At 37.4% G+C, this 27958-nt stretch overlaps 1 protein-coding gene across 11 annotated transcripts in view; it reads right to left on the bottom strand.

Moving 5' to 3' along the window:
- The window catches only part of nwk (nervous wreck), a 63125-nt gene extending 35499 nt beyond the window's left edge, over positions 1 to 27626 (bottom strand). For 5 of the 11 annotated variants that reach the window (XR_010953562.1, XM_067788194.1, XM_067788192.1 and 2 more), the window contains exons 1-8: positions 27413 to 27626; positions 17249 to 17478; positions 11048 to 12131; positions 10860 to 10986; positions 10611 to 10786; positions 7357 to 7990; positions 7242 to 7295; positions 4603 to 4632 (exon numbers count right to left, since the gene is read on the bottom strand). Coding sequence is in view for 10 of the 11 variants with exons in the window: in XM_067788194.1 (XP_067644295.1) it covers positions 4603 to 4632; positions 7242 to 7295; positions 7357 to 7990; positions 10611 to 10786; positions 10860 to 10986; positions 11048 to 12131; positions 17249 to 17478; positions 27413 to 27457 (2380 nt within the window). In the remaining variant the exon portion in view is untranslated. Of the gene's footprint in view, positions 1 to 4602; positions 4633 to 7241; positions 7296 to 7356; positions 7991 to 10610; positions 10787 to 10859; positions 10987 to 11047; positions 12132 to 17248; positions 17479 to 26454; positions 26810 to 27388 lie in introns of those variants that run through there. The other 6 variants (XM_067788195.1, XM_067788193.1, XM_067788188.1 and 3 more) reach the window with 4 other exon arrangements.
- Between the last annotated feature and the right edge of the window lie 332 nt (positions 27627 to 27958).

Below are 27958 nucleotides of genomic sequence, written 5' to 3' on the forward strand. Positions count from 1 at the left end.
GAAAATTACTCCTTATGTATCAGGAAGACGATGCCTATTCAATCAAATATTCGTTCTGATGCTCAGGTTTCTGAGTTTTCAACAGAAGCTGTTTGTTGAGCATTTCAATTTTCCCTTTTATGGGAAGTATTCTCGCCTCTCCGTGTAGGCGGTGTTCAGTAAAGATAAGAAGACATTCCGAATTCATATGACACCTTTCTATTGCAGTTCATTGTATCAGATTCAGTGGTATCGGCATATATTTTCAGTTCTACGGCATGTTTGTGTAAATTAATACCCGAATGGTTCATTAAAATGAAGAGCACCCACCGCTAATTTAACAATACTAGGTTGTTGTCATGCACAACATTCCCGTGTAAGTTTGAGTAGCTTATACCGTCACAGAACTTGAAAAAAAAATATAAGAAAAGGAAAGTTTGCTTCTTTCAAGAAGGATGTACAAAAGTAATTCAAAGCAGAAAAAACAAAAGTCTGTAAAAATGAATAAATTATCTTTTCGTAATATTCCTTACTTTGCTACGTAGTACAATCTTTCTAGCGATTGATTAGTAACTTCTCTTGATTACAGCCTTAAGAAAAAAAATGGGAAATCTCATTAAAAGGATTATATTACCCAAAACGACCTTGTATCACTTAAATGTCGTAATATGATCAATATATCCTATCAAATTCAATTCTTCTCATGGCAGCTGCGATGCTCGGACGAAAACAAGCGACATATCATCTAATACATACGTGATCATAACAAACATAACAACGACAAACTCGTTAAAGCCAACAACACTGTACAACAGCAATTTTGTAACATAGTCATCGTGGTATTTTTCTGAAAGGTGGTATCGCACAGATAAATTTTGCCAACTTATAGGTCAGTCCGTCTAGTTTACTAATTTGTTTTAAATGGTTAAACTTTTCACAGGGTGGCCAGAATCCTAAAAAATTAAAGCTTTTGTTCGTAAGAAATATTGGTCCTTTTCAAATGAGTAACATTTGGTACTAACACTAGGATATTTCACCATTTATTCTTTCACCACTCTTTTAAATTTTTCCCAGAGGAATTAAGAAGTTTCTACGTGTTGGTGCATAATGATGCTTAAAATTTTATCGACAGTTTCACATTTGGAGTATCAAAAACTATGGAAGGACTGATCTTAAAGAGTTTAAGTGTTAGTACTGCGGCGAATGTAAGCAATTTCGATGCGTCACTGTGCTGATAGTAAATAATTGCTACACAACAACAGTAAACAATGAGTTGATTTTAAACGCTATAATTGAATAACGCGAGTATTGTAATTGTGAATTACTACTACTAAAGTAGTGTAAAAAAACAACTTTTTGCTGTAATGAATATTTGAGTTCTTTGTTCGACAGTTCAGAGACGCGAACGTTAATATAATGAGCTGCAAAGTAATCAGGAATTTTCTAAAATTCTTTACAGTATAAAATGTTTAGCTTTGTGCATGCAGCAGTATTTTCTAGGACACTTAATTTGTAAGATTTTTTAGACCTCAACCAAATATTTTTGTTACCATTTTATCTGCAAGTGCAAATATATACTAGGTCATGCGTGCTAGTCTATAAATGTGTTCAGCGAAATAATCTGTACGAATTCCGTTTTAAGAAAAGTCCTTTGGTTATTCGTTTGCAAGAAAAAAATCTAGTTTTTTTGTACTGTGTAATTATTACTATAACTATTTATCAATAACTCAATGTAACATTTAGTAGCTATTATAAATTTAAAAAAAAAGTTGCTTTCGATCACGAAACGTATAGGACGATTTGGCGCAGTTCCATACTAAATGATGACACTGGTTCTTCTTCAAGTATGAATATAAATTATATATATAATAGTTGGTGCTATTTGAAAAGTAAATATAATTCTATGAGTTTTCTAATTTTCTATCTAACTATTTTATGCAGGTGATTAAATAATAATTTCTTTGGATGTGCGCAAAATACATAAACACACGGAGGTAAATTTGATGCAGAGAAAAATGAAACATGCAAAAAAATTTGATAAAAATTTTGTATTGTAATTATTTAGTTAAAAATATTAATATGATGTAGTACACTAAGCAACTATTTAGGGCAGGTTTTCCTCTTACTCTTCCGTCGCGTTTAAGTGTCAAATAACGAATGATGTTGCCTTTGAGTAAGTATAATAAATCATCAAGAAAACAATGGCACAGTATGCCAACAATGTACTTTGTAACCAACTGACAGGTATAAATAACACATCTAAGGATGTCATTAGTTATGTATCATTAATATAAAAAAAATATGACTTAAGCCACGTAAGTAATATTTGCTTTGTGATAAATGATACCAAGTCTTTCTACACCTGTTTCTTCTAACTCAATAGAAGTCACTCCTTTCTCTCATATAAATTCGGATAGGACCTACAAGCCAGTGGTGCGCGTTTTTTACCATACAGTGCATCCTTTCCAGGATTCAGGGTATAGTGGAAGTCTGGGCAGTTGTGGACTACGTATCGCTGTATTCGATGGTGGCCCTCAATCTCGCAATCTGCTTAGAACTTTCAATGCGATATAAAGACTGCTTCCGCGGTAGTTAGCGTGCATCGTGGAGGCGTTTATTATTATTATTTTTTTTTTTTTTTTGTGATTAAACAGTTTCCACTCTGGATGCTTGTGCTCGTATTTCATATTTCGCAAATGAGTATAAGCATGATATTTACCAAATCTTCGACTGCATACACCTTGAAGAGTTTGGCGGGTTATCATTCGCTAGCCGTTGTTTTGCCTTCTTATTGGCGATATTGCTATTCACTCTACGTTATAGTAGGGGGACCGGTGCACATTTCTTTACAAAGGCCCGGTGCATGGGTTTTCCCATCTTTCTCGCTATCTATCAATGACGGGAGGTATTCCTTATACGTAAGCGCCTGTACGAGGGCTACCAGAAAGATGTAATCATTTCTATAGGGATTTTGCCAGGAGTGGTTCCGACATCCGTTCTGATTTTTTTGTAATAGAATATTTAACGGAATACAATCAGTAGAGGGTTTTTAAATAAAGGTTAACGCAAGTATGTTTCACCTTTACGGTTTACATGCAACTTTAGCTGATATTACCTTATTTACTAATCAGAGAAACTGCTAATATTATCATGCCATTAGGTTCGTCTTTCTTATCAATCGACTAAATATGCCTGCTCCAACTTCCGATTCCGATAAAGCAAATTTGTAAAGTCCGATTCTGTATACGAAAATTTATTTCTATTACACCCGTTATCAAAAGTATCATCAGTAAACTCTCATCTTATATGTGGTGAAATCGACGAATGTTAGGATTGCATCACTGTGTATCGTTCCTAAGCCTTATTACTAATCAGAAAATTCAAGTTTGGACTTATTTAGAAATTTGCTTATTTTATGGGCTACTTCAGCATTCTTAGCAACTTTATTGCACCATTTTATGTTCAATCTAAGTCTTAGTTAAGTTTAAGTTCTTCGAGCGTTACAGCGTCTTTTTAGCGGAAGCTGATACCATTAAGGATGCGTTGGATGATATGCTTTCCAGTTTTACTAAAAATGGAGAATTCAACATCTATTTCGAAAGCCAAGCTGCTATTTAAGACCTTATTCGATGGCGATACGATGGAGTGTGCCATCGGAATGCCTGAGCTCCCTTGGGTGGCTATTTTCGCACAAATCTCTTAGCGCGAATGGTTAAAATTGAACCAAATGTAGAGTGATATAGGAAAAATTAGGTACCCTTGTTCATCTGTGGTCTATTCCCCAATATATGTACCACGAATCAGGGAAGACACATTCTTCTGGCCGGAAGTGGATCGCAGTGGGTCCATTGAAATTACTGGGTACACAAAGGCTCAACTAAAATTGCTGATTGGGGTTTTGAGGGGTCACTGTTCAGTGCGAGTCAATGCGGTGTATATAGGATGACGAGCAGGAATCAAAGAGATACTTCATGTTTGACTGTCCAGCTTTTACAAGAATTGAGCAAACAATTGCGGTCTCGACTCAATAGAATCACTTAAGAACGTACTCAGAGTCGAAATCGTTCTTATTCAAAACCTAATTGTTCCTACGCAACGATTCTCTAGGTAGCTATAGCTTACACCACCGTAATTTTACATAGTATGACAATTGCCTCTATGTTGTCCAAGTGAGGTTCCCTTGCCGGAGTGGATACCACTCAACAAAACTTAATCTATAGGTTATTGGAAGATATCTTTAAGGTATTTTCATGTCAATTGTGCAACAAAGTTTGTTAGGGGGTGGCCTGTTTTATACACATTTTTTTTTTTTTTTTTCTATATCACATTATAATGCATCATAAAGGATCGGCTATGTAGAATATGCATAAATCTATTGAAGGTAATGCAGAGTCTGTTAAGAAATGGCAACTACTTGTATAATATTTGTGCGTTGGAATGTGGGTAAAAATCTACATGAGTATTTAAGTGTCAAAAAGATTTCATAACTCTTCACTACTTAAGTTTAAAAAAAAAACATTTTGAAAACAATATATAACAAAGAGCACAAAACATATATATGAATATAAGTTGAAAAGAAAGTGTAGTACGAACTAAACAAAGCAAACACAACAAAAGATTTACCCTTTTTGGCGCTGGCTTTAACATTTTTCACTTGGAAAATAAAATCGTATTAATACGACCATAAATACATAAATATACACTCATACATATAGAAGCGATAGTCGTGAATTAAAATATAATCATACATATATATGCATATAAATCCTTCTGTGATGATTAAATATACGTGAACGAAATATGTGCAATGAAATGTGAAAAAATCATGAAATATATTAAAAATCATACTAAAGATGTTGCGATCAGCTGTTTTTATCAATATCAGCTGAGCTTAAGAAATTCATAACAGTAGTTTATTATATTAATCTATAGGCACTTATATATGACACCACATAATCTCGATTACCCACAACGAAAAAAAAAATATATATGTATATGGGTTACCCAATTTGGAAATGATTGGTATATAGAGAACACCGGCAACGCTGCACAGCTACGCCTGTGTAGCTACAACTAATAGCAGTTGTGGAATCTACACGCTAGGAAAGAGAAAGGACTTGCCTTCAAATAACTCACGCTTGGCATTTTTCTCGACATAGAAGGGGCATTTAACAGCGTTCTACCAACAGCGGTTACGAACTCCCTATGTTCACTGGGATTGGAAGAGCCTCTTGTGGAATTCGTTGAACACATTTTGTAAGGGAGAAATTTTTTCTCTGATGTCTACTGGCTGCCAGATCATTGCATATGCTGATGATGATGCACCACCGGTGCTTAGCGAATTCTTGCAAAATGCACTGTATCTAACAAAAACTTGGTCTACGGAACTGGATTCAGCATCAGCAGTGAAAAAACTGAGATAGTGCTCTTCATCCGCAGCGGCCGTGGTGTAATGGTAGCGTGCTCCGCCTACCACACCGAAGACCCTGGATTCACGCCCCGGGCAAAGCAACATCAAAATTTTAGAAACAAGTTTTTTCAATTAGAAGAAAATTTTTCGAAGCGGGATCGCCCCTCGGCAGTGTTTGGCCGAGTGTATTTCTGCCATGGAAAGCTCTCAGTGAAAACTCATCTTCCTTGCAGATGCCGTTCGGACTCGGCATAAAACAAGTAGGTCCCATACCGCCAATTTACAGGAAAAATTAAAAGGAGCACGGCGCAAATTGGAAGAGAAGCTCGGCCTTAAATCTCTTTCGGAGGTTATTGTGCCTTTCATTTATTTTTTAATCAAACTCTCCAGCGAGATGAAATATCTCGTCGTTATTCTAGACATGAAGCAAGACTGTAGGCGAATAGTGAGAGAGTGCTCCAGAAAATCCACACTGACGTTCTACGCCAGTAAGTCGGCAGTGGGAAAAAAACGTGGTCTTCAGCCTCACATTGTACATTGAATCTACACGGCAGTGGTGCGACGCATATTCTTCTATGCAGTCACCGTATGGTGGAGGGCTCTTAATATGGAAGCTAACAAGGGAAAGGCAACAAAGCTGCAGCGGATGGCAGCTATGCTTATTTGCGGTGCCCTCTCGTCAATTCCCACCAAAGCTCTTGAAACCATACTCTATTTTCTTCCTACTGACCTTTATGGGAAATATTTTGCCACCTGTAACGTGGCTAGGCTCAACGCCATCATACCTTGTAGGGACTGCCGGTTTATGTATGCCCAGATTCTGAAGCAAGTTCCCGATATATTCTTAAATCAAGACCGCACAATACCGTTTACTTACGGGGACAATAAATTTTCCACAAAAATTAATTTTTGCAAATAAAAGAATTTGTATCTGGCTACTTCGATCCGAACATATCTGATCCAAAAAAGCCAGAAATCGAGAGCTTTCTTCGAAGCCTTATATTCGCAGCATCCCTAATATTATCAGCTTAGAGTGTAACCTCTTTTCACTGGTTTTTATCAAATATTTTTTTGACACATCTCGACGGAGCGTCATTCCAATTTCTTATTTATATTGCAACGATTTTCCTGAAATGAAAATTGGCTAATACCGAAAACGGGTTATTTTCAAATTAAGCTTAACAAGGGTTGACGGAAAATCCTCAATTAAAAAATTGTTTTCTTGCTAAAACGTAAAACACATAATAGACTTCCTGAAGAAGATGTGTGTGCATCGAAACGCGTAGGAAAGCAAAATAAATATTTAAGTTTAATGTAAAGCTCCAGCGCAGCTAAAGATCTTCATTAATTTTTAAACGGTTCGCACTCTCAGCCGATGAATTAAATATTAGCGTGTTTGGTGAAATGCAGTAAAAATTATATTTAAATATTTAAGTAACCTTTTGTTATTGCTTTTCGGAAAGAAAAACACACATACAAGCACGCACACAACGATTAGGATATTAGGACAAACATACAGAATTAAGGTAGATTTGGAATTTTTTCGATCACAATTTACTTAAAATGGCATTACTGTTTGACGAAAAAGAAATAAAATTACATTTTTTTTCGATTTGGCAAATAAAAAATTGGAAAATGGAAAATTTGAGCACATTTTTAGTAAAAGTTTAAGATGGGTTATGTGGATTTTACCTCTAAAGATATGGATATAGAAGCAGGATTTTGATTTTTATCGATAGTATTAAGAATAGTTTATTATGTATGGTATGATAAAGATCAAAGTTTATATTTAGAAGTACTAGAGGAAATGTGAAGATAGCATAGTCTACGCTTGGAGGAGCTACTAATTTACCTGGAGGAGGCATGCTGGGTACGCCACCATTTGGTATATAGCCGCTGTCGTCATCTGATAATTGAATAAGATATGTGTAAACTACAAATACTCTTCAAATCAACTTTACACTCACCTGCTGTATCCTGCGACTCAAACATATCCTCGGTCAATTCGTGCGCATATTCCGGTGGTAGTGCAGGTGCAGGTGGTAGCGCAAAACTCGGTGGCGCAGTTGGCGGTGGTGACTCATCGCCACCTTCCGACAATGGCTCACCATTTTCGTCGCATTCCTCTACCACCAATGATGGGAAATTACCAAATTTACCATCCAGCTCACCTTCCCACCAACCATCATCCACACCATGTGCTGTCTTCGTAACAATCTTTATAATTTGTCCCTCTTCAAATGTGAGTTCATCTTCGGCGGTAGCATCATAATCGTACAGTGCAATACAGTAAAGTACATCGGGTTTCTTTTTTTGTGGCGCCATGATAACAGAAACCTGATCGGGTGATTGCATCGAATCCACTGTTTGATCTTCATTATCAACAGTATAATCAACAGATGAAAATGAGATTTGTGATCGTAATTGATTGCCCGAGCTACCATTAACGGCAGTATCTTGTTCGATGTCTAAATAGTTGTGCGGCACATAGCCCTCCTCGCCGCGATAGTTACGTGCACGCAGCCAACCATCACCATCACCTTCGCCAATTACCTCCAATTGCTCGTTTTCGACAATGGATAATTCGTCTGGATTTTGAGCCTGTAAACAAATCGAAATTAATGTACACCCAATTGTATTTGAAACTATTACTATGTGAATAATTTAATTATTCGTATACTAGTCTGGTTTTCCTTAAGACAAAATCCGGTCTCACAAGCACTATTCATTCTTTAACTGAACTACGAGATTTACTTAGCGATAAATGAAAAACACGTAAGGATTTCAAGTCATCCTTCATCTGCTCTTTCCTCCTTAGCAGTGTTTCACTTCTACCTCTTCTTCCAATGTCTAATATTTTCTTGAACGGAACGTGGTGTTATATGTCGAATGCGCGTTTTCTCGTAATCTTCTTTACGATAAGGCTAGGTAAGGTTTAAGTAGCTGGCCAATTTAAACCACACGTCCATAGTACTACCAGAAAATTTAAGGCGTTTGGCTTCAACAACAACCAAAACTCCCTATAAGCTCGATCGCAAGGGCGGTCTGAGCCCAACAATGTCTTCATGTAGCTCCCTTCTTCCCATGGTAATATAGTTGGGAGTAGTTTTACCGTATCACTGTTAGGGTCCAATTAAACCATAGACGGCGGATATCAATCTTTCAAACCATGCGCTCGATATAACCTCACATCCGCGTATTGAGTGTACCAATTCCGCAATAATTGACATGCTTTGCTGGACTTATTTTCTTATAAGTGCAGCACGCTTTATTTCCAATCGGCAGGAAACTTACGCGTTCCATACTTATTTGATGAATGCGTTTTACTGACCTCTGATCTCTATGCTTGAATAGTAAGCAGGTCCTTTTAGTCGGGGTGTTGGGTCTCACATAGTCATATTCGAGGATACCAATATTATTATACTTTATGATGAAATTTTCCCAATTAATTAGATTTGTTGAGCTGAAAGGCCGTGGTATTGAATGAAACTTCCTTTTGTTTTATTTTATATTCATAAATTTTAATTTTGGTCGATATTTCGACTTCAATCTGATCGATCATACATGTCCATATGTCCTTAATGATGACTTCAGATTGAAGTCGAAATATCGACCAAAATTTAAATTTATGAATATAAAACAAACCAAAAGAAAGTTGTATTCAACACTGCGGCCTTCAGCTCAACAAATCTAATTAAGTGCAACATTTAGGGCTATTAAATTTTATCAAAATGAAATTTTTCCTCCATTTTAATCCGATACATTCCGGTATTATTTCAAAAAGCCAGCAACTCAAGCTCCAAAAACAGATATTCGCACAGTCTCATGTTGGGCTCAAGGATAAATAGGCCTTGTTGACAGCGTCCTTTTCACTGGAAATGTGCAGAGTTAGTGAGAATTGTGCTCCAACTCCCCGCTTACATCGTAAGACCGAAAATTGTTTTCAAATACGAGTAGAATTCAACAATTGGCTGTTGAGTGAGCAACTCCCTGAAGGCAAACTTTCCTGTGCGTTTTCACTGTCGGCCTGGACAGAGAGTTGAGGAGGAATTTTCTGTAGCTTTGCGTGACATATGATTATGTCTCGAGCTGGATATTCATCCCGCACTTTCACAAACGTGGGAACATTCAGACCTTCTTAATTTGACAGGCGTCGTGTATCGCCTCTGTCGGCAAGTCGACCCCAATGCGGAGTCCAATGGGACGCTTGTCCACTGCAAGAGAGCAGTATCCTCCATTCCCAATTTCAGACCCCCAACATATTTCTTCGAATGTTTTTTGGGGTTTTTTCTTCTTTACTTAGTCACTGACCTTACTGAGTTTAAGTTAGTTATTCCGTTGAGTAGTAGATAAGCAGGTAGAAATACCGGTGATACCCGGTTTCCAAATAACGGTAACGTAAGCTACAATTACAGAAAAAATCGTTGCGAGACAACGATATAATTTCGCATAAGACTGGTATCGACCCTTGATAATTTCTTTGGGCAACCGAATGAGTCGAAACCAAAAAAATCCTTTACTATTTCTGACAAAATTTGGAATTGTCTCGATTATTCACCTTAAGGTTTTCGAGTTCGTGTATGCGTACCGCATGGACTTTCATTGTTTATTAGTAGACGATGCTTATTGGACTATGGCAAACATTTCCAGAATCATGGAGAAGCCGACATTCACAAGGTAAGGAACTTCGACCTGGTGAGTTCGTTCACTTGTGAATGCAAAGTAACCCCTATTTAAAAGACGTGGTGGACCCCGTAACCACAACATACCACCCAACATCCATCACGCTGCTAATGTTCTTTGCTACCCTACCAATGCTATTGTTCATCCAACGCTTGTTTACAGCCTTATACTTTCGGTACAGTTTGACATGTGCGAACTAAGAGATCCCCATTACAGTTTTCCGGTTATTGCTATAACATGGTGTTCCAATTATCCTGGCCCTAACTCGCAAACGGGTTGAGCACAGTGCTTTAATAGACCCTTTACAGCCAGTAACAGTAATAGCAGTGGATAGCATCCTATCCACGGTATTCTTAGTAAGCACCTAAATTGGTCGCGCAGCTTGAACTTGCGGCTTACATCGGGGTCCTGGCCGAGTGATATAAATGGTAGATGATATTATATTTGAACTTAGATAACTTACTTCATCCAAGCAAAATTTTTCTCTTAAGGACTAGTACAAGGACTTCAATTTTTAGACAACGATATTGCCACTCACTGTATAGCTATACAAAGCGGTGCACTTGAAAATTGCCTCCTTTGGTTCAGGAACAATAGGTTCGTCTTTTTCATCCTCTTCTCCTCCCCAATTAACTTCTGTGGGATCGTCCCAACCGCCAGTGGTGCTCATCATTGGAACTGCTGCAACTGGTGCGGGGACACGTTCTTCCGTATCTGTTTTGAAATAAAAAAGTAGAGATGTTGAACAAACAACAGGTTCGTTAGAGGAGAAGCTAAAAGGCGTTACCGTCATCGCTATCACTAAAAGTTTTATCACGTGACAATTCCTTTTCCACTTTAGATTTGACAGCTGCTTGACCACCAGCCGCATCCTCCTTGTCGCTGTCATAAAATGAATCTGAGCTGGGATTTTCCTATAACATAGTTATTTATTTTTAATAATTTATTTAATAAAAAAGTTAAAGTCGTACTAACCCCTTGTCCCGAAGCATCTGTACGCATAGAGATCGAACTGGCCGAACGTGCCAACTCCTGCACGCCCATAATTTCAGCCTCTTGCACCCATTCATCAACATTGATGCCACCCTCACGTAAACTTTGCAAACATGCTTCCGCTTTAGCTTTCTCCGTTTCGGAGCGTCTTATCAAATCCCTAAATTCTTCAATTTTTGTATCCAAATCTGGACCATTTGGATCGTTTGGATCAGTGCGTTGTCCAGAATCTCGTAACGATACACAAATCGCCAATTTCTTGGCAGCCTCACGTATAGCCACATTCTCCTTCACGACACGTCCAGCCAAATTTTTAGCCTCTTTTGTAAGCGTTTCCGATGCCGATTCATGTTCGGTGGTAACTTTTCGTACTGGATCATTGTCGCATGGTTCAAAATCATATTGAATATGTTGCTTCAGTACGGGATAGAAAAGATAGCAACATTGCAAATTGTACTCGCGTGTGAGTTGTTGCGCTTGATCGCGTATTTTTCCGAATGAATTTTGTGTTGCCGAGCAGGTGAGCAATTCAGTGCGGCCCATCAATGTCAGGTACTCGGCAACGCGTTCAAATACATAATTCTCCATGGTGGTCATGGTTGTCTGTAGATCGACTGTGAAGTAACGATTCTGATGTGCATTCGCCGCTGCCAAACTGAGTATGTAGTCATTTCGTGCTCCGCTCGATTTCTCTTCTAACAATTCTTTGCGTGATGTAACGCGTGCGCTGTTCTTTTGTAATGATGTGATCGATTGGAAGAATGAACCTTTCTTTTTCTTAAGTTTTTCTTCGATATCGCGTGCTTTATCACGTACATCGTGAGCGCAATGTTCTTCGTCAAAGTATTGTTTCTTTGTTTTATCCACATCGGAAACACTAAGATGTAACTCCTTTTGTATATTCACGATCTGTGAGAGTGCTCTTTTGGAAATGGCCAATTTATAGTCACGCAAGACTTTAGCCTCATCGGCAATCTGCTGTTGGAACACTTCGATGGCAGCGAGGCGGGCACGAGCAAGTTTTTCATTCTCTTCGAGAACTGTACGCCAAACACTCCACATGTTCCTAAATAGAAGAAGAGAAAGTGGAGAATTAGTACTTACATATAGATATTCTATAGGTTATATAGATTATATTTTAATATGTAAACCCATCACTTATTTTAGGCTAGGTTATATTAGATCGGGTTGAGTGGCAGCTATTCTGAGCTGAGAGAACCTCACTTGAACAGCATCAAGGTCGTTTGCGAAACCACATAAAATTACTTGCTAGAGAGTCCTTCATAGAGTTTCGAAAAAGATCGCCCTCGACCATAAAACAATCGTTCGAAGACTTAAACGTACCCAGACCGAAAAACGTTTACCTCGTTCTGGCAAAACCTGAATAGTAAACTTGAATGACTTCATCTCTTTATCCTCCATGGATAAAGCGTGTAACGAGCTCCTCGTTCAAGTTCCATTAATCTTATCAGTCATTTTCAATCCATAAATTAATCTTGTTTACTATCCCAGATAAGCTCCTCTTCAAAACTCTTTGTGTCAATGTAATAACTGTGCTCTTGGTTGCGCAGAGTACAGTTGTTGACACACATTAACATATTACATTACAGTAATACATTTGAATGGGAAGCAGTCAAAGTCGGTAAGTTTGCAAAGACAGAAATTACATAATCTTATAACAACCGGCCCTGGCAAAAAGCTCACAGCCTAAATGAGGAGACATAACCACCAGCTAAATTTGTACAGTGCAACTTGTAGTTGAGAAATTCCTACTAAAATATTGCAATCCCACTTAACGAATTCTGTCACCGTTCTAGTCTCCTCGAGAAGAAACTCGTGGTATTTGTATTTTGTATTTGCATTTATTTAATAGGCCAAAGTTTTTCTGATTGTGAAGGTTCAGTAGTAGCTGGTTACGTAAAAGAAAATGAAGAACATCTTAATTATAGCTACAACAACAACAACCTCTTAATTATGTCAACAAGAAGTATAGATGGAGATTTAATCATAGGACACCTTCTCTGGATTGGACTAGATGAAGTTCTTGCTATCATTCAAGACAGACTCGGCGACGACAGCTACTATTATGAACTGTTATAAATTCGGATATAAATTCGAGACTGAGGACTCCGTCTATCTGCAAATAGGTATTTACAGCGAAAACAGTATCAGTTTAGAAATTGTAGAGTAAAGTCCTCTTTTAACAAGTCGCGCATCGCAGCTGTCCTCCGAAGCTGGGCGGTGTCAAGAGAAGATGTAATAGACTCGGAGTGTTTTAGGGCAAAGTTAACCGTAATATTTATGGTTCTATCCATGATGTCGACGACGGGCGTCGAAGGCAGTATAATGATGAGCTGTATGAGTTTCACGCCGATATGAAGATAGTGCAACGATTGAGAGCCCATAGGAGTCGCTGGATAGGTCATATTATGCGAATGATGAGGACCCACCATGAAATTATTTCAATTGATAACGCAGTTTCCAAGTCTGCGAAGCGGGACACCTCCACCAAGTTAGTAAAGGAAGGTGGAGAAAGACAATCATCGCGAAACATGGATAATGGGCATTATCTTGCTACGCAATGGACAATTGCAAAGACGGTTAAGCGCCAATAATTGATTATGATGACAGCTTCAAGCATACGGCCCAATAGTTAAGTCATGTTATTCCAAAGAAGGAAATCGCTTCAGCTCTGAAAATTTTTGTATCGATGTTAGTCTTTTGCGTCTGAAGAAAGAGGAGGCATCGTCTGCGTGATGAATTAAATTGGGAAAGACTTGGTTGTTCTTGCTGCTTCAAGATGTCTTCGGAGAAATCGCAAATAAGGAGTATCAGAAAGGAGGTCCCAATTTTCGTCTGCTGAAGATATTGGCTGTTGAAAAAGAATACTTACATGGTCGTGTGTATTAAAGCAACATAAACGTGATGCAGCCAGCGAAGCTTTTCCTTACGCTTTCTTACTATCCTGTCTGTGTAAAAATGTATAAGCTTATCATTAAATCTTCATCTGCGTGTGCTCGCCGTTAAGATAACGCTAAGGACGTGAACCTTCAATTGACTTATTCGAAGTCTAAGTCACTTGATGTTAACAACATCCATGTTTATGTACCTGCAAGCTTGTCCAAACACCGCGCTCAAAACTGCCACGGGAAGTGTTCTTAGGTCGCTAGAACATCGTCTACATAGTGAGGAGGAAATACTTCTCATAAAAGTGAGAAACGAAATCCTGAACAAATAGTCCCTGTAATATGCTCAGAAACTTTTAAATCCTAACAGACAACTGATTAGTAAGACGTACCTCTTAGAGATATTAGGGGGCATGTTTTGTAAGCAATATGAAGACATCCAGAATACTAGGACGCATCCGTTGAGACCAGTTGAGCATATACAGTCCCTAATTCTTCTTCACTAACAGTCGGCAAAATCGTATGCTGATAAATGCCGAAACTCGCAGTAAGCAAAGCAGACTCCTAAGGAGACGCGCGTCACTCTGGCACAACTTCAATATAGATAGATTTTGTAATAGTTTACACTCTTACTTATCCACAATCAACACCGACATACGCAATATTTGTTCTGCATATAATTTGTCCTGGCATAACACCAACCATTTTTACAATTGCAATATGGAACCAACGCCTCTAACACCCATACATATATCTTTGGTATAAGCCTTTAGTGCACTTGGCCTTCAGTAAGAGCATATCAACGACAGTTTGTAAGTGATCGCAAGGATGCGACGCAACATTGCTATTAGAAGCGGGAGAAGATGAGCCATACTTCAGAACGTATACGATAAAAAAAACTTGTAGAGCGCTATCCTTTTTTCGTTGAGAGGATATTTTCTTGCCTATTGAGGGCAAAAAATCTTCTTATGGCAAGACTGGTTGTCTCTTGTATTTCTTATTTACTTACTTAATTGGCGCTTAATGGTTTAAACGGTTATGGCCGTCCAACAAGGCTCTATCTGCCAACCGGCGCCAATTGGTCACATCAAGGGAGTTTAAATCGTTTCCACTGGTTGTTCCAGTGGAGTGGGGGCCGCCCCCTATCTCTGCTTCCATAGGCGGGTTCCAATAGAAACACTTTCTTGGCTGGAGCGTCATCTTTCATTCGCATAACATGGCCTAGCCAGCGCAGCCGCTGCGTTTTAATTCGCTGAACTATATTGATGCCTACGTAGGGTTCGTACAGCTCATCGTTAAATCTTCTTCGGTACTCGCCAACGCGTAGAGGTCCATAGATCTTTCGAAGAACTTTTCTCTCGAATACTCCCAGAGCTGCTTCATCTGATATTGTCATGGTCCATGCTTCTGCACCATATAGCAGGACGGGTACGATAAGTGACTGGTAGAGTATGATTTTCGTTTGCCGAGAGAGGACTTCACTTCTCAATTGCCTACCTAGTCCAAAGTAGCATTTATTGACAAAAGTGATTCTTCGCTGGATTTCAGAGCTGATGTTGTTGCTAGTGTTGATGCTGGTTTCCATATAAACGAAGTCTTTTACTATTTCGAAATTATGGCTGCCAACAGTATCGTGGTTGCCAAGGCGCATATGCGCTGACTCTTTTCTCGATGACAGAAGGTACTTCATTTTGTGCTCATTCACCATCAAACCCATGTTTACCGCTTCTTATTCCAGTTTGGAGTAAGCAGAACTAACGGCGCTGGTTTTTATGGCCGATGATATCAATATCATCAGCATATGCCAGTAAACGCACGCTTTTATAGAATATTGTTCCAGAGCGGTTAAGTTCTGCAGCTATTATAACTTTCTCCAGCATCAAATTGGAGAAATCGCACGATACAGGGTAACCCTATCTGAAACCTCGTATAGCTTCGAACGGCTCGCAGAGGTCCTTCCCAATTCTGACTGAGCTGATGGTGTTGGCCGACGTCCTTCTGCACAGCCATATAAGTTTTGCGGGGAAACCTAATTCTGACATAGCGGCATATATGCAGTTCCTTTTCGTGCTTCGAAGGCGGTTTAAAATCGACGAAGAGGTGATGTGTGTCGATTCTGTTTTCGCGGGTTTTTTCCAAGATTTGGCGCATTGTGAAAATTAAAGCCGCACTGATAAGGTCCAATCAGCCGATTGGCGGTAGGCTTCAATCTTTCGCACAATACACTTGAAAGGACCTTATATGCGATATTAAGAAGGCTGATTCTGTGATGGTTGTCACAGTCCCCTTTCTTGTGGACTGGGCAAAGAACACTTAGATTCCTATTGTCGGGCGTGCACTCGTCCGACCATATTTTGCGAAGAAGCTGATGCATGCGTCTTTCCAACTCCTCGCCGCCGTATTTGAATAGCTCCGCAAGCAATCCATCAGCGCCCGCGGCCTTGTTGTTTTTCAATCCGGTTATTGCTATTGTGACTTCGTCATTATCGGGTGGGGGGACATATATGCCATCATCATCGATTGCGGGATCGGGTTCGTCATTCCTGTGCGGTAAATCGCTGTCTGCATTTAGGAGAGCAGATAATGTATTCCTAGGCTTACATGATGATAGTTGTTCTAATTCCCAAATATACGTTGTCTGATACAGTTTCGAACTTGTTACTACAAAGGCCTTTTTTTTAAGTTTAAGACCAACTTTGCTCCTTTAATATTAACCTAAATATATTTAAAATATTTCAAACACTCTGCATCCTGCTATTCAGAAAATAGCATACGAACACAGACAGTGAATGAGACAGGGTAACAAAGTCAAAGGATTCAATAAAATAACGTACTAGTATACAACTGTGTAGCTTTCATATGCATATTGTTGGAGCAATTGTGTGAATGTTTAAAAACTTTTTGATGAAAATAATCGAGCAAATAGAACACAACATTCTAGACAAGGAAAGACAAATACTTGTACGCCCTATACAATATGCAGACATACATACGTACATACATATGTATTTGTATGTATTGGATGAAGAAAATGAAGGCCAATGAAATTGGTTCAAAATTTCCTATAAGGTAATCTGGTACATCCAACGATTCCTGAAGATGACTTCTAATTGAAGTCGAAATATCGATAAATAAAAAAAAGACAATATATAACATATACAAATAAAAAGTTTTCTTTGTGTGTTATTTAATATTGTATGGCCTCGAGCTCGACAATTTACAAACATATGAGGTAAATTTAAAAAATGCAACTGAAGTAACCATGAGAAAAACTTACCATCTCTCTTCCATGCCTTCCATTTTTATATCTGGTATATTCGGTATTTTCTTATTTAAATATTGCGAGGAAATCTTCAGCAAAGATTCACTGTAATTTTTCTCTATGGCTGACCGTTTTATGGTGAATTGTCGTATATCTTCGAGCAGATCGCATTCATGTTGATTTTTTAATTGCAACTTTGCCACTTGCTCTGTGTGCAAATTCTTCAAGAATTTCACATAATTTCCCTGTTGATGAAAATCATTAAGTTAAGTAGAGTCCTGACTGTATTTAATTAGCGAGACATACTCATATTGCTTCATACAATTGTTTTTGTTATTAATATTACAGAAAAAAATTTTTTTTTTATTAAAATTATTTAAAATTTACAAACGGCGATGGTTAATAGGACATGTTTCTGAACTTCTTGGAGCGCGCCTATAATTATTCCACACAATTAGGATAAAAAGTTTATAGAATAAGTATGTACCCATATGGTGAATAAAGGAATAACAACAAAATAATAATATAAATATAGTTTAAAAAATAAAACAACACGCAAACATGGTGCCGTCCACTTAGATATTTGATATTGATAGCACCGTAGCACAGAGGTTTGTGTCTCCGCTATTAAGCACAACTCATTTTGTAGCGATTTATTTAACCACTGCCGCGAGTCTTCAATAATTGCCGCTAGATGAGTCTAACTCTCCTTATCGCGCATATCCCAGAGTTACAAACAAGCATATATACAAGTGAAGCTAATATAAGCGTGCTAAAAAGGCAAAACTTAGAGACCAATTGCAAAGCGAGCAGCCGGGCATTCATATGGGGGAGTGGATAAAGGCATCTGCCTTTACACTAGTATAAAGTATGAATTTTTGAGATTTCGAGTTCAATATTTTCTTAGTCGCCGTTTGTAAACTTTTTAATTTTTCTCCAATATCAATAACAAAAACAGTTGAGTCATAACTTGAAAAAAAATAACAGCATGCGAACTAGCAGAACAATGCGCAAATTAAAAAAAAAAATAAAATAAAGCATACTTAAATTAATTTTTCGTTAGCTGAGAAAAAAGATATATAGAAAAATAAGCGTTTCAAGTAGAAAATACTACAACAACATGCGCTGATATTCGTGCATGGAAATATGTTAACTTAGTTTTAAACTAATACCATATAATTCACTAATTTTAATTAAAACAAGTTAGAAAGTCTAAGTTCGAGTGAAGCCGAACAATATATACGCAGCTGTGCACTGGAAACGCTGTTGTTGTTTGGTTTGGGAGATTTTTGTTCGACTTATAGCATTAAGAGTATTTTGGAAAGAATAACAAAAAAAGTGGCAGGCCACTCTAATTTTCAAAATTTGTTTTTGTTTTGTACTTAGTTCAACCATACCACTACTGAGGTATCAGTCAAATGTAGTTAAAGCTCATAGAGTTATTTCAAACTTTGTTAAGGTTAGACCTTTAGGAAGAGCGAGCATGGTCTTTGTTTTCATTATCTTCACTCAGTCTATATCAATTGGCCAGGATAGTGTCTCTGGACGCTGCAAAAAGAGTTGCTGATAACAAATCCCCAGGACCCGACGAAGTACCAAACATAGCCCTTAAAGCCGCGATTACAACTAGGGCTACATTATTTACTGATCTTTTTAATGCCTGTATGCAAGAAGGCGTGTTCCCTCGCCCGTGGAAACGACAAAGACTTGTCCTATTGCTGAAACGTGGTAAACAGCCGGACCAACCATCCTCATATAGGCCACTTTGTATGCTGGATTCCCTAGGGAAGATTTTCGAGCGTATAATTAGTGAGCGCCTACAGCTGACTCTAGAAAGACCAGGTGGCTTATCGAATAGTCAATATGGATTTCGCAAATCAAGATCCACCGTAGATGCAATACAAACAGTCGTCAATATAGCTAGAGAAGCTATCTCTGGAGGCCAAAATAAAAGGAAGTTCTGTGCACTGATTATGTTGGACATCAAGAATGCTTTTAACACTGCGAACTGGATGCAGATAATGGCAGCGCTGCAAAGCTTCGACACTCCAGCTTACTTACGCAGAATTATAGGTAGCTATCTTAAAGACAGAGTACTTCTTTTTGACACGGATCAAGGAGCTAAAGAGTACAAAATCACAGGAGGCGTCCCACAGGGATCTGTTCTCGGTCCAACGCTTTAGAATGTAATGTATGACGGGGTGCTAAAGATTGATCTACCAGAAAACACGCAAATTGTGGGATATGCTGATGATATTGCAGTGGTAGTAGTGGCCAAGAAACTGGACCTGCTTCAAGCATTATGTAATGACGCCGTAGCAAGAATAAAGGAATGGCTGACCAATACAGGACTGGAGTTGGCTAGCCAAAAGACGGAAGTGGTATTAGTAAGCTCCAAACGGTCGGCGAACGAGTTAGTCTTAACTGTCGGGGATCATCAAATCACCTCAAAGGATTCCTTAAAATACTTAGGAGTGCACATTGACTCTAAGTTAACTTTCAAAGAGCACTTCAGAGCGGTGGGGGAGAAAATTACCAAAGTTAATGGATCACTTATGCGAATAATGCCTAACATTGGTGGTCCGAGCGAAGCTATACGTCAGCTATTGTCCACAGTAACCAGCTCAATAATACTATACGCAGCACCAGTGTGGTATGGATCTAAACAGACCCATCAAAAATATATATTAGCAGCGTACCGACTTGCTTCTTTAAGAATAGCAAGTGCTTATCGGACGGTGTCCAACGACGCGATCCTGGTTCTAACCCGGAAAATTCCAGTGGACTTACTGGCAAGCGAAATGGCCGATCTGTATAACACTAATATCGAGCGACCATCTGAAGAAGACAAGAAAAGAGCAAGGACACAAACAATAGCTAAGTGGCAAGAACGGTGGGAGGCCTCGAGTAAAGGGCGTTGGACTTTCACACTAGTTTGGAACGTAGCTCAATGGAATGAGCGGAAGCACGGCGAACTGAACTACCATCTCACGCAAATAATGAGTGGACATGGCGGTTTCAAAGATTATTTATGGAAGCGTAGGATAGAGGAAGATCCTCATTGCCCAATGTGTACCACAGAGTTAGAAAACGCAGAACACGTCATGTTCTACTGCCCCCGTTTCCACGAAGAAAGACTCACCTTGCATGGAGTCTTTGGGGAGGAACCTACCACGAGAAATTTAGTTTCACATATGTGCAGCAGGAAAGAATGCTGGACTGCAGTGAGCAAAATGGCATTTATAGTAATGACACGCCTGATGGATGCTGAGAGGGAGCGCAGAGAAATGCGCATGCGAAGCAGTGGTGATTAAATGGACACTCAGAGCAAATAGCGGGAACCTGGACGCAGGGACAACAGTAGGCTCTTAAAAAATGAGAAATATGGAACGCCACCCTGAAGTAATGCGAAAGTGGTGCCGGGGTGGGCGACGGTTCCAGAACGGGGCTGTTTTTTAGTCTACGGACACACGGTTGCTGCGACGGTAGCAATTATGGTGCATTAGGCATTTTTCAGCCTCCCCGCAAAAAAAAAAAAAAAAAAGGATAGTGTCTCTGCCTTTATTTCTTTAACGGCTTTTGATTTACGGCTTGTTGAAACTTCAAAATTTTCTTTTTATAAATATGGGTGGTGCCACGCCTATATTCCAAAATTTTTTGGTATCGATGTTTTGAATCATAAAACCAATCCACCTACCAAATTTTATTAGCTTATCGATATTAGTTCTTGAATTATCTCATTTTTTTCGATTTTTTTAATGAATAAAAAGCATTTCGAAATATGAATCATAAATGATTATTCAAGAATAATCATATGTATTTAGGATACATTTTGGTCTTAACGATACATTAAGGAAGTTTAGGATGTTGTGCAATAATGGTCTACCACAATTGCATTGCAAGCTTCCCTAGCAAATTTTTACAGTACATTAACAAAATACACCGTTATGCATTTGCTGCATACGTCATTGCATAAACGCAACAACAAAAACCGTAGTTTAATTTTTCAATATTAAATAGCTAATCATCAACTATCAAAACAAAACAAAAACAAGTAAGAAAGGCTAAGTTCGGGTGTAACCGAACATTACATACTCAGCTGAGAGCTTTGGAGACAAAATAAAGGAAAACAACCATTTAGCAAAATGAACCTACGGTAACCCTGGAATGTGATTGTATGACATTGGTTTCAAATGGAAGGTATTAAAGAGTATTTTAGAAGGGAGTGGGCCATAGTTCTATAGGTGGACGCCTTTCCGAGATATCGCCATAAAGGTGGACCAGGGGTGACTCTAGAATGTGTTTGTACGATATGGGTATCAAATAAGAGGTGCTAATGAGTATTTTAAAAGAGAGTGGGCCTTAGTTCTATAGGTGGACGCAATTTCAGGATATCACCATAAAGGTGGACCAGGGGTGACTCTAGAATGTGTGTTGTACGATATGAGTATCAAATGAAAGGTTTTAATGATTATTTAAAAGGCAGTGGGCCTTAGTTCTATAGGAGGACGACTTTTCGAGATAACGCCATAAAGGTGGATCAGGGGTGACTCTAGAATGTGTTTGTACGATATTGGTACCAAATTAAAGGTACTAATGAGGGTTTTAAAAGGGAGTGGCCCTTAGTTGTATATGTGAAGGCGTTTTCGAGATATCGACCGAAATGTAGATTAGGGTGACCCCGAACATCATCTGTCGGGTATCGCTAATTTATTTATATATGTAATACCACGGAGAGTATTCCTGCTAAGATTCCAAGGGGTTTTGATTTCGCCTTGCAGAACTTTTTCATTTTCTTCTACTTGATATGGTAGGTGTCACACCCATTTTACAAAGTTTTTTTCTAAAGTTACATTTTGCGTCAATAAACCAATCCAATTACCATGTTTTATCTCTTTTTTCATATTTGGTACAGAATTATGGCATTTTTTTCATTTTTCGTAATTTTCGATATCGCAAAAGTGGGCGTGGTCATAGTCGGATTTCACCATATTTTATACCAAGATAAAGTGAGTTCAGGTAAGTACGTGAACTAAGTTTAGTTAAGATATATCGATTTTTGCTCAAGTTATCGTATTAACGGCCGAGCGGAAGGACAGGCGGTCGACAGTGTATAAAAACTGGGCGTGGCTTCAACCGATTTCGCCCATTTTCACAGAACACAGTTATCGTCATAGAATCTATGCACACCAAATTTTACAAGGATTGGTGAATTTTAGTTCGACTTATGGCCTTAAAATTATTCTAGACGAATTAAATGAAAACGGGCGGAGCCACGCCAATTTTGAAATTTTGTTTTATTTTTGTATTTAGATTCACCGTAGCATTACTGGAGTTGAATTTTGGCATAATTTACTTATATATTGTAAAGATTTAAAATTTTTTGTTAAAATTTGACTTTAAAAATTTTTTTTTTTTAAAGTGGGCGTGTTCGTCTTCCGATTTTGCTAATTTTTATTTAGCGCACATATAGTAACAGGAGCAACGTGCTTGCAAAATTTCATCATGATATTTTCAAAGACTGCGAAATTACAGCTTGCAAAACTTTTAAACTACCTTATTTTAAAAGTGGGCGGTGCCACGCCCATTGTCCAAAAATTTACTAATTTTCTATTTTGCGTCATAATGTCAACGCACTTACCAAGTTTCATCGCTTTACCCGTCTTTGGTAATGAATCATCGCACTTTTTCGATTTTTCGAAATTTTCGATATCGAAAAAGTGGGCGTGGTTGCAGTCCGATTTCATTCATTTTAAATAGCGATCTAAGATGAGCGCCCAGATTTCATCAAGATACCTCAAAATTTACTCAAGTTATCGTGTTTACAGACGGACGGACATGGCTAAATGAATTTCTTTTTTCACCCAGATCATTTTGATATATAGAAGTCTATATCTATCTCGATTAGTTTATGCCGTTACGGATTACCGTTATGCGAACAAAGTTAATATACTCTGTGAGCGCTGCTCAGCTGAGTATAAAAAGTTGCTCACGATCCGTAGTTTATACTTGCTGTAGCTCATATTTGTTTTAGCAATGTTTCCAACGTCAAATACACAAAATTTTAAACTCCCTTATTAATTTTCGAACAGAAAATGCTCTTAAATTTGAACGTTTTTAGTCAAAATTTTCAAAGCATGCTGCGAAGCATCGTGTTTTTGAAAATTTTTCACCACAAATTCGTGGTAGCGGAACGATGAGATCGTGTAGAAAATATTCTAAAATTTATTTTTACTGTGTTATACTACCAAAACTGTCAGAATTGTAGATCAATTTCGGACACAGATGATCCTTCTACGCGTCATCATCTCCGTATATGTATAAATAGTGAAATTAAAGAAAATAGTTGTACGAAATATTTAATTAACATCAGTTATACATACACACGTGTTTCCTTAACAAATAGCTATGTGGTAGAGGGGGTGCTTCAAAAGTTAAACTACCCAACGGACCAAATACTCACAAATGACACCCCATTTGAGCGATATGATATATAACCGGATAAAACTCTCGGAAGCGCATCTGAAAACGATCGCAATATGATTCATATGTCGTTTAGTTTGTGGCAGTGAAAGTATTGTTTACAATAGACGCAACAAATAAAGCTAGCGAATATTAAGCAATATTTTTTATAGGCTTTTTTTAATACTTCTGCGTAGTCGGATAAAATATTTCATTTGATACATTTTCGACTCAAATTAGATACTGAAAAATTCTTTTTTCCGAGTCGGAAACAATATTATATAAGTATCAAATAGGACATTGCAAAATGATCACATGAAATAGGATGCGCGAATTTTTCAGTTGTTCCGTTTCCCGTTGTGTTCCCCTATATTAAATACATTGAGGCGCACTTGAGGCGTTTATACATACCATGGCGGAGCGATACAAGGTGGCAGCATGGGACAACTGATTATAAACTTTTTTTATTTGATTTGATACATCAACTTCCGGCGAAGTACGATTTTGACATTTGTCCATCGAATTTACAAAAACAAAGTACATAGAATTTTTATTTATGTTTGTAGGTATGTCACCATGCTGCAACCTTGTATCGTTCCGCCATGATACATACTTTGCACAGTATTTATTTGAGTATAATAATAGTGCGCAGCTATGGCAGGTTGTCTGAAAAATTTTCTACTTACTATTCCAAAAACAAAATACAATTTTTCAAATTTAGAAAAATTAAAAAATAACAATAATTATCATTAGAAAAAAATTATTGTTCTGGCCTTGAGCTCGATTCGAACCTTGAATAATAAATATTAAATAATTTTTCAAACTCAGCTCTCAAGTATTCACTTTCACGGATATCATAAACGTAAAAAAATTGTTTTATTTCTTATTTGCGCTGCTCGTCGATAGAAAAAATAACGCTATATACGAAATTATGAACCGTTATTTTGTCGGCATTGTGGTTTTTGTCACAAACCACATGTTGCAAAGCTCATAAGAAAGTGTTTTGCGCCACAAAAATGAGCATCGTTCTTTGCTCGCTTGCGAGAATTCCTGCAAAAATTGAACGAGTGGTATGCGGTAAATAAATTTTCTATCGCTCTTAGTTCGCGTAGGAGTTTGTTTACAGGTTTTTTGCGATAAAAATAAACTTTCTGTATTCTTTTGTTCACATATGAGCACACTTCTGAGCATTTTGCGAAAGTCTCGCCAATTTATCAAACTTGGTCCGCTGGGTAACGTTATAATTGCTATTGAAGATTATTTGTATAAGTAAATAAAATATCAATCAAAATGGGACGTTATGGAGGGCGTGGGTGTGTATTGCACTTTAAATGCAACAATGTTAAATTACTACTCTGCAAAAAATCTTGAAATTAAGCCCTAAAAAGATTGGCCTCCGATTGAACTCCTTTGTCTACATTTGGGCATAATTGATCCCCTTTAGACCCTTTCGGGTACAGATGGGATTAGTCAGTTTCATATCCATGTAACCCATTTTAAGAAATATTAAATAAAAAGGCAACCAAGTGTGTAAAATAAAAAAAGATTAAAGGTGATTGTTTCGAATTATTTAAGAAAAATACCGAATCTAAATTGCCAAGACCTAACGGCTACGCCACAGTTAGGGTTAAATTTTCGGAGAATATTTTTTATTCCTATTTGAAAAGCGGGCGAACAATTTACATCAAATAGGTCTGCTTGCGGTTTAACATATTGTAACGAATTTTTGGGGGATTCCGATTATTTTGCACTTTCGCTGAACTATCGAATAAATAACTCCTATATTCAGTATTGCAAAATGGTCTTTATTAAGACTACTTTGAGAGTAGTACTTCACAACTAATGCCGTGTTTAGATCAAACTGAGTACTGATTCCTAACCTTGCGCTGCTTTTATACTTTCGGTTACCTCGTTCGCATATTGCTCCTATAGTCTAGACTTTTCAAGAACATGGAACAGTTGTATTCAATTCTTGGTTATTTAGCTATATGCGGGTGCTGTGTGAGTAACAACTTCCGCTCTTAGCTGATGACATGTGTTAATGTGAGATATCTCCTCACTTCGAGCTGCTGGTTATGTGTCTGGAATATTCTTCGTTGCTTAGTACATAAGTGTGGCTGCTTGCTCTAATGTTTACAAATACATAAGTATGGCGGCTTGCTGTTTTGGTTGTTGTAATTATTTTCTAACAGCATAGTGGTACTAACATTCGCCACAATATGTACATATGTATTCCATGTTCTTGTAAATTTGTACATAATTGAAGAAAATCATGTATTTTTGTTTTATTAAAGATCTTGTATTAAAAAAAAAAAGAACTACTCTCTACTACTACTAACTAAATGTACTTCATTTTTTGAGTCCTTATTGAAAAGAAAAGTGACTAGTCTTCATATGTGCGCATATGGGTACAAAGAATATTGGTCCTATCGATCCCTTTCGGGTATAAATGGGTACAATTAGTCTGTTCATAGGACATGCTCATACAAAAGGTAACAGTTCAACGTATACAAAGAGATTAAAAGTGGCATTGGACGCATACTTCTTTGCGACTCATCCCGAACTCATGCTAGACTAATCGCATTTTTTGCAGAGTACTTCTACTACTAAGACTGAATAGTGAATGACAACATTGGATATGATAAATATATATAACAACGAAGATAACAATTCTATATACATTTAAACAAATAAAACAAACATACAAATGTAAGTACGTATGTATGTATGAGCCGTATGCGTTGGGGGCGTAAACTTACCTTGCGTGGCGGAGGCTGCATTTTTGAGTGTTAATTTTTGTGTAGTTGCACTCAGTGCAGCTCAGTTATGTTACTTTGTTGTTGTTTTCTTTTTTTTTCAGTAACTACTTTTGCCTTGTAAAAGCGTTGGCGACGCAGGTGAAAGAAATTTGTTATGATTGATTTTTACGCTTGTCTAACGATTGATTTCTTGTTCAAAATAATTAAATGAGGGCATATCTGCTAGCTCTAAGGGAAGATATTTAAATGTGAGACGAGTAGAAAAAAAGGGGTGAAAAAAACAAATTCCTACACATTCAACATAAAATTACATTCTTATTTACTCTGCAGGCATTTTGGTACGTTTTTTTTAGTTTTTTTTATCTGTTATTTGTTTGTTTTTAGCTATATTTTTTTCGTAACTTTTTGCTGCCACTTTAGCTCACAAAACATACTATGAATGAATGTAAGAATATGAACAAAAAGGATTGTGAAGGGATATTATACAGAGAGTAAAGCATTTATCGAGCGATTATATAAGCGCATATATATGATAACGGGAATATCAGATTTGGAAGCGCTGAGACATTACAAGAGTGGCGTATTAATAGCTTAGCAAAGACATACATATTATTTAAAGAAAAATAGCATTTCGAATACAATTTTACGCAACGAGCTTGAAATTTTGACATGCATTTGCTTGGAAAATTTATTATTTTTTTTTTTTTTTTAATTTTTTTTAACTTCTCCATACATTTTCTCATTTGGCTTTGCTAGACTTTTTCCAGAATTTTTCAATACAACCAATTTTATTTTATCTACAAGCACAGCATAGACTTTTTTTTGGCTTAATAATTAAATATATATTTATTTATATTTCTTTCTCATTATTCAGCATTTTAATGCAAATTTTAGCCATCACACCTAGCAAATTATATAAATTCAAATTATGTACTTAGGTACTCAAATTTTCGCTAACACTTTTCTTTGACATATCCACTTCGTTGCGTTGTCGTTTTTTCATTGAATTCTCTTTAATAATTTCTTTGCACTGTTTTAATATATTATTAACACTTTTTTATTTATTTTATTAAACGCTTAACTATTTTTACCAACACCTTAAATTCCTTTAGCGAAAAATTCATTCACACAGTCAGAATATATCCAATTTTTCCTGCATACCTACTTATCGATTTCATCGTCATTGTCATTGCGTTGAAAATTTCTTTACACATTTCTTTATCCACTGTTCTCATTGGAAATTCAACCCACACACATATACAGCCAGATGTCTGCGTATTTGCTTATTTCCTGTTTATTTGCTAGACTCAATGACTGCGTTGCACGGCTTTTAGACCACATTCCCTGTTTGAACTGTGATGAAGAAATACGTGGACTATAACACTATGCAACAAATTTTCAAAATTATTTTTGAAATTAATTTCTTATGGGTCTACACATACGGCTGTGTGAAGCTGGAATCTAGAAAATCAATTTTTTTTTTAATAAAAACTATGTGGTTTGT

This window comes from Eurosta solidaginis, chromosome 5, assembly GCF_040869045.1.
Source record: "Eurosta solidaginis isolate ZX-2024a chromosome 5, ASM4086904v1, whole genome shotgun sequence".
NCBI lineage: Eukaryota > Metazoa > Arthropoda > Insecta > Diptera > Tephritidae > Eurosta > Eurosta solidaginis.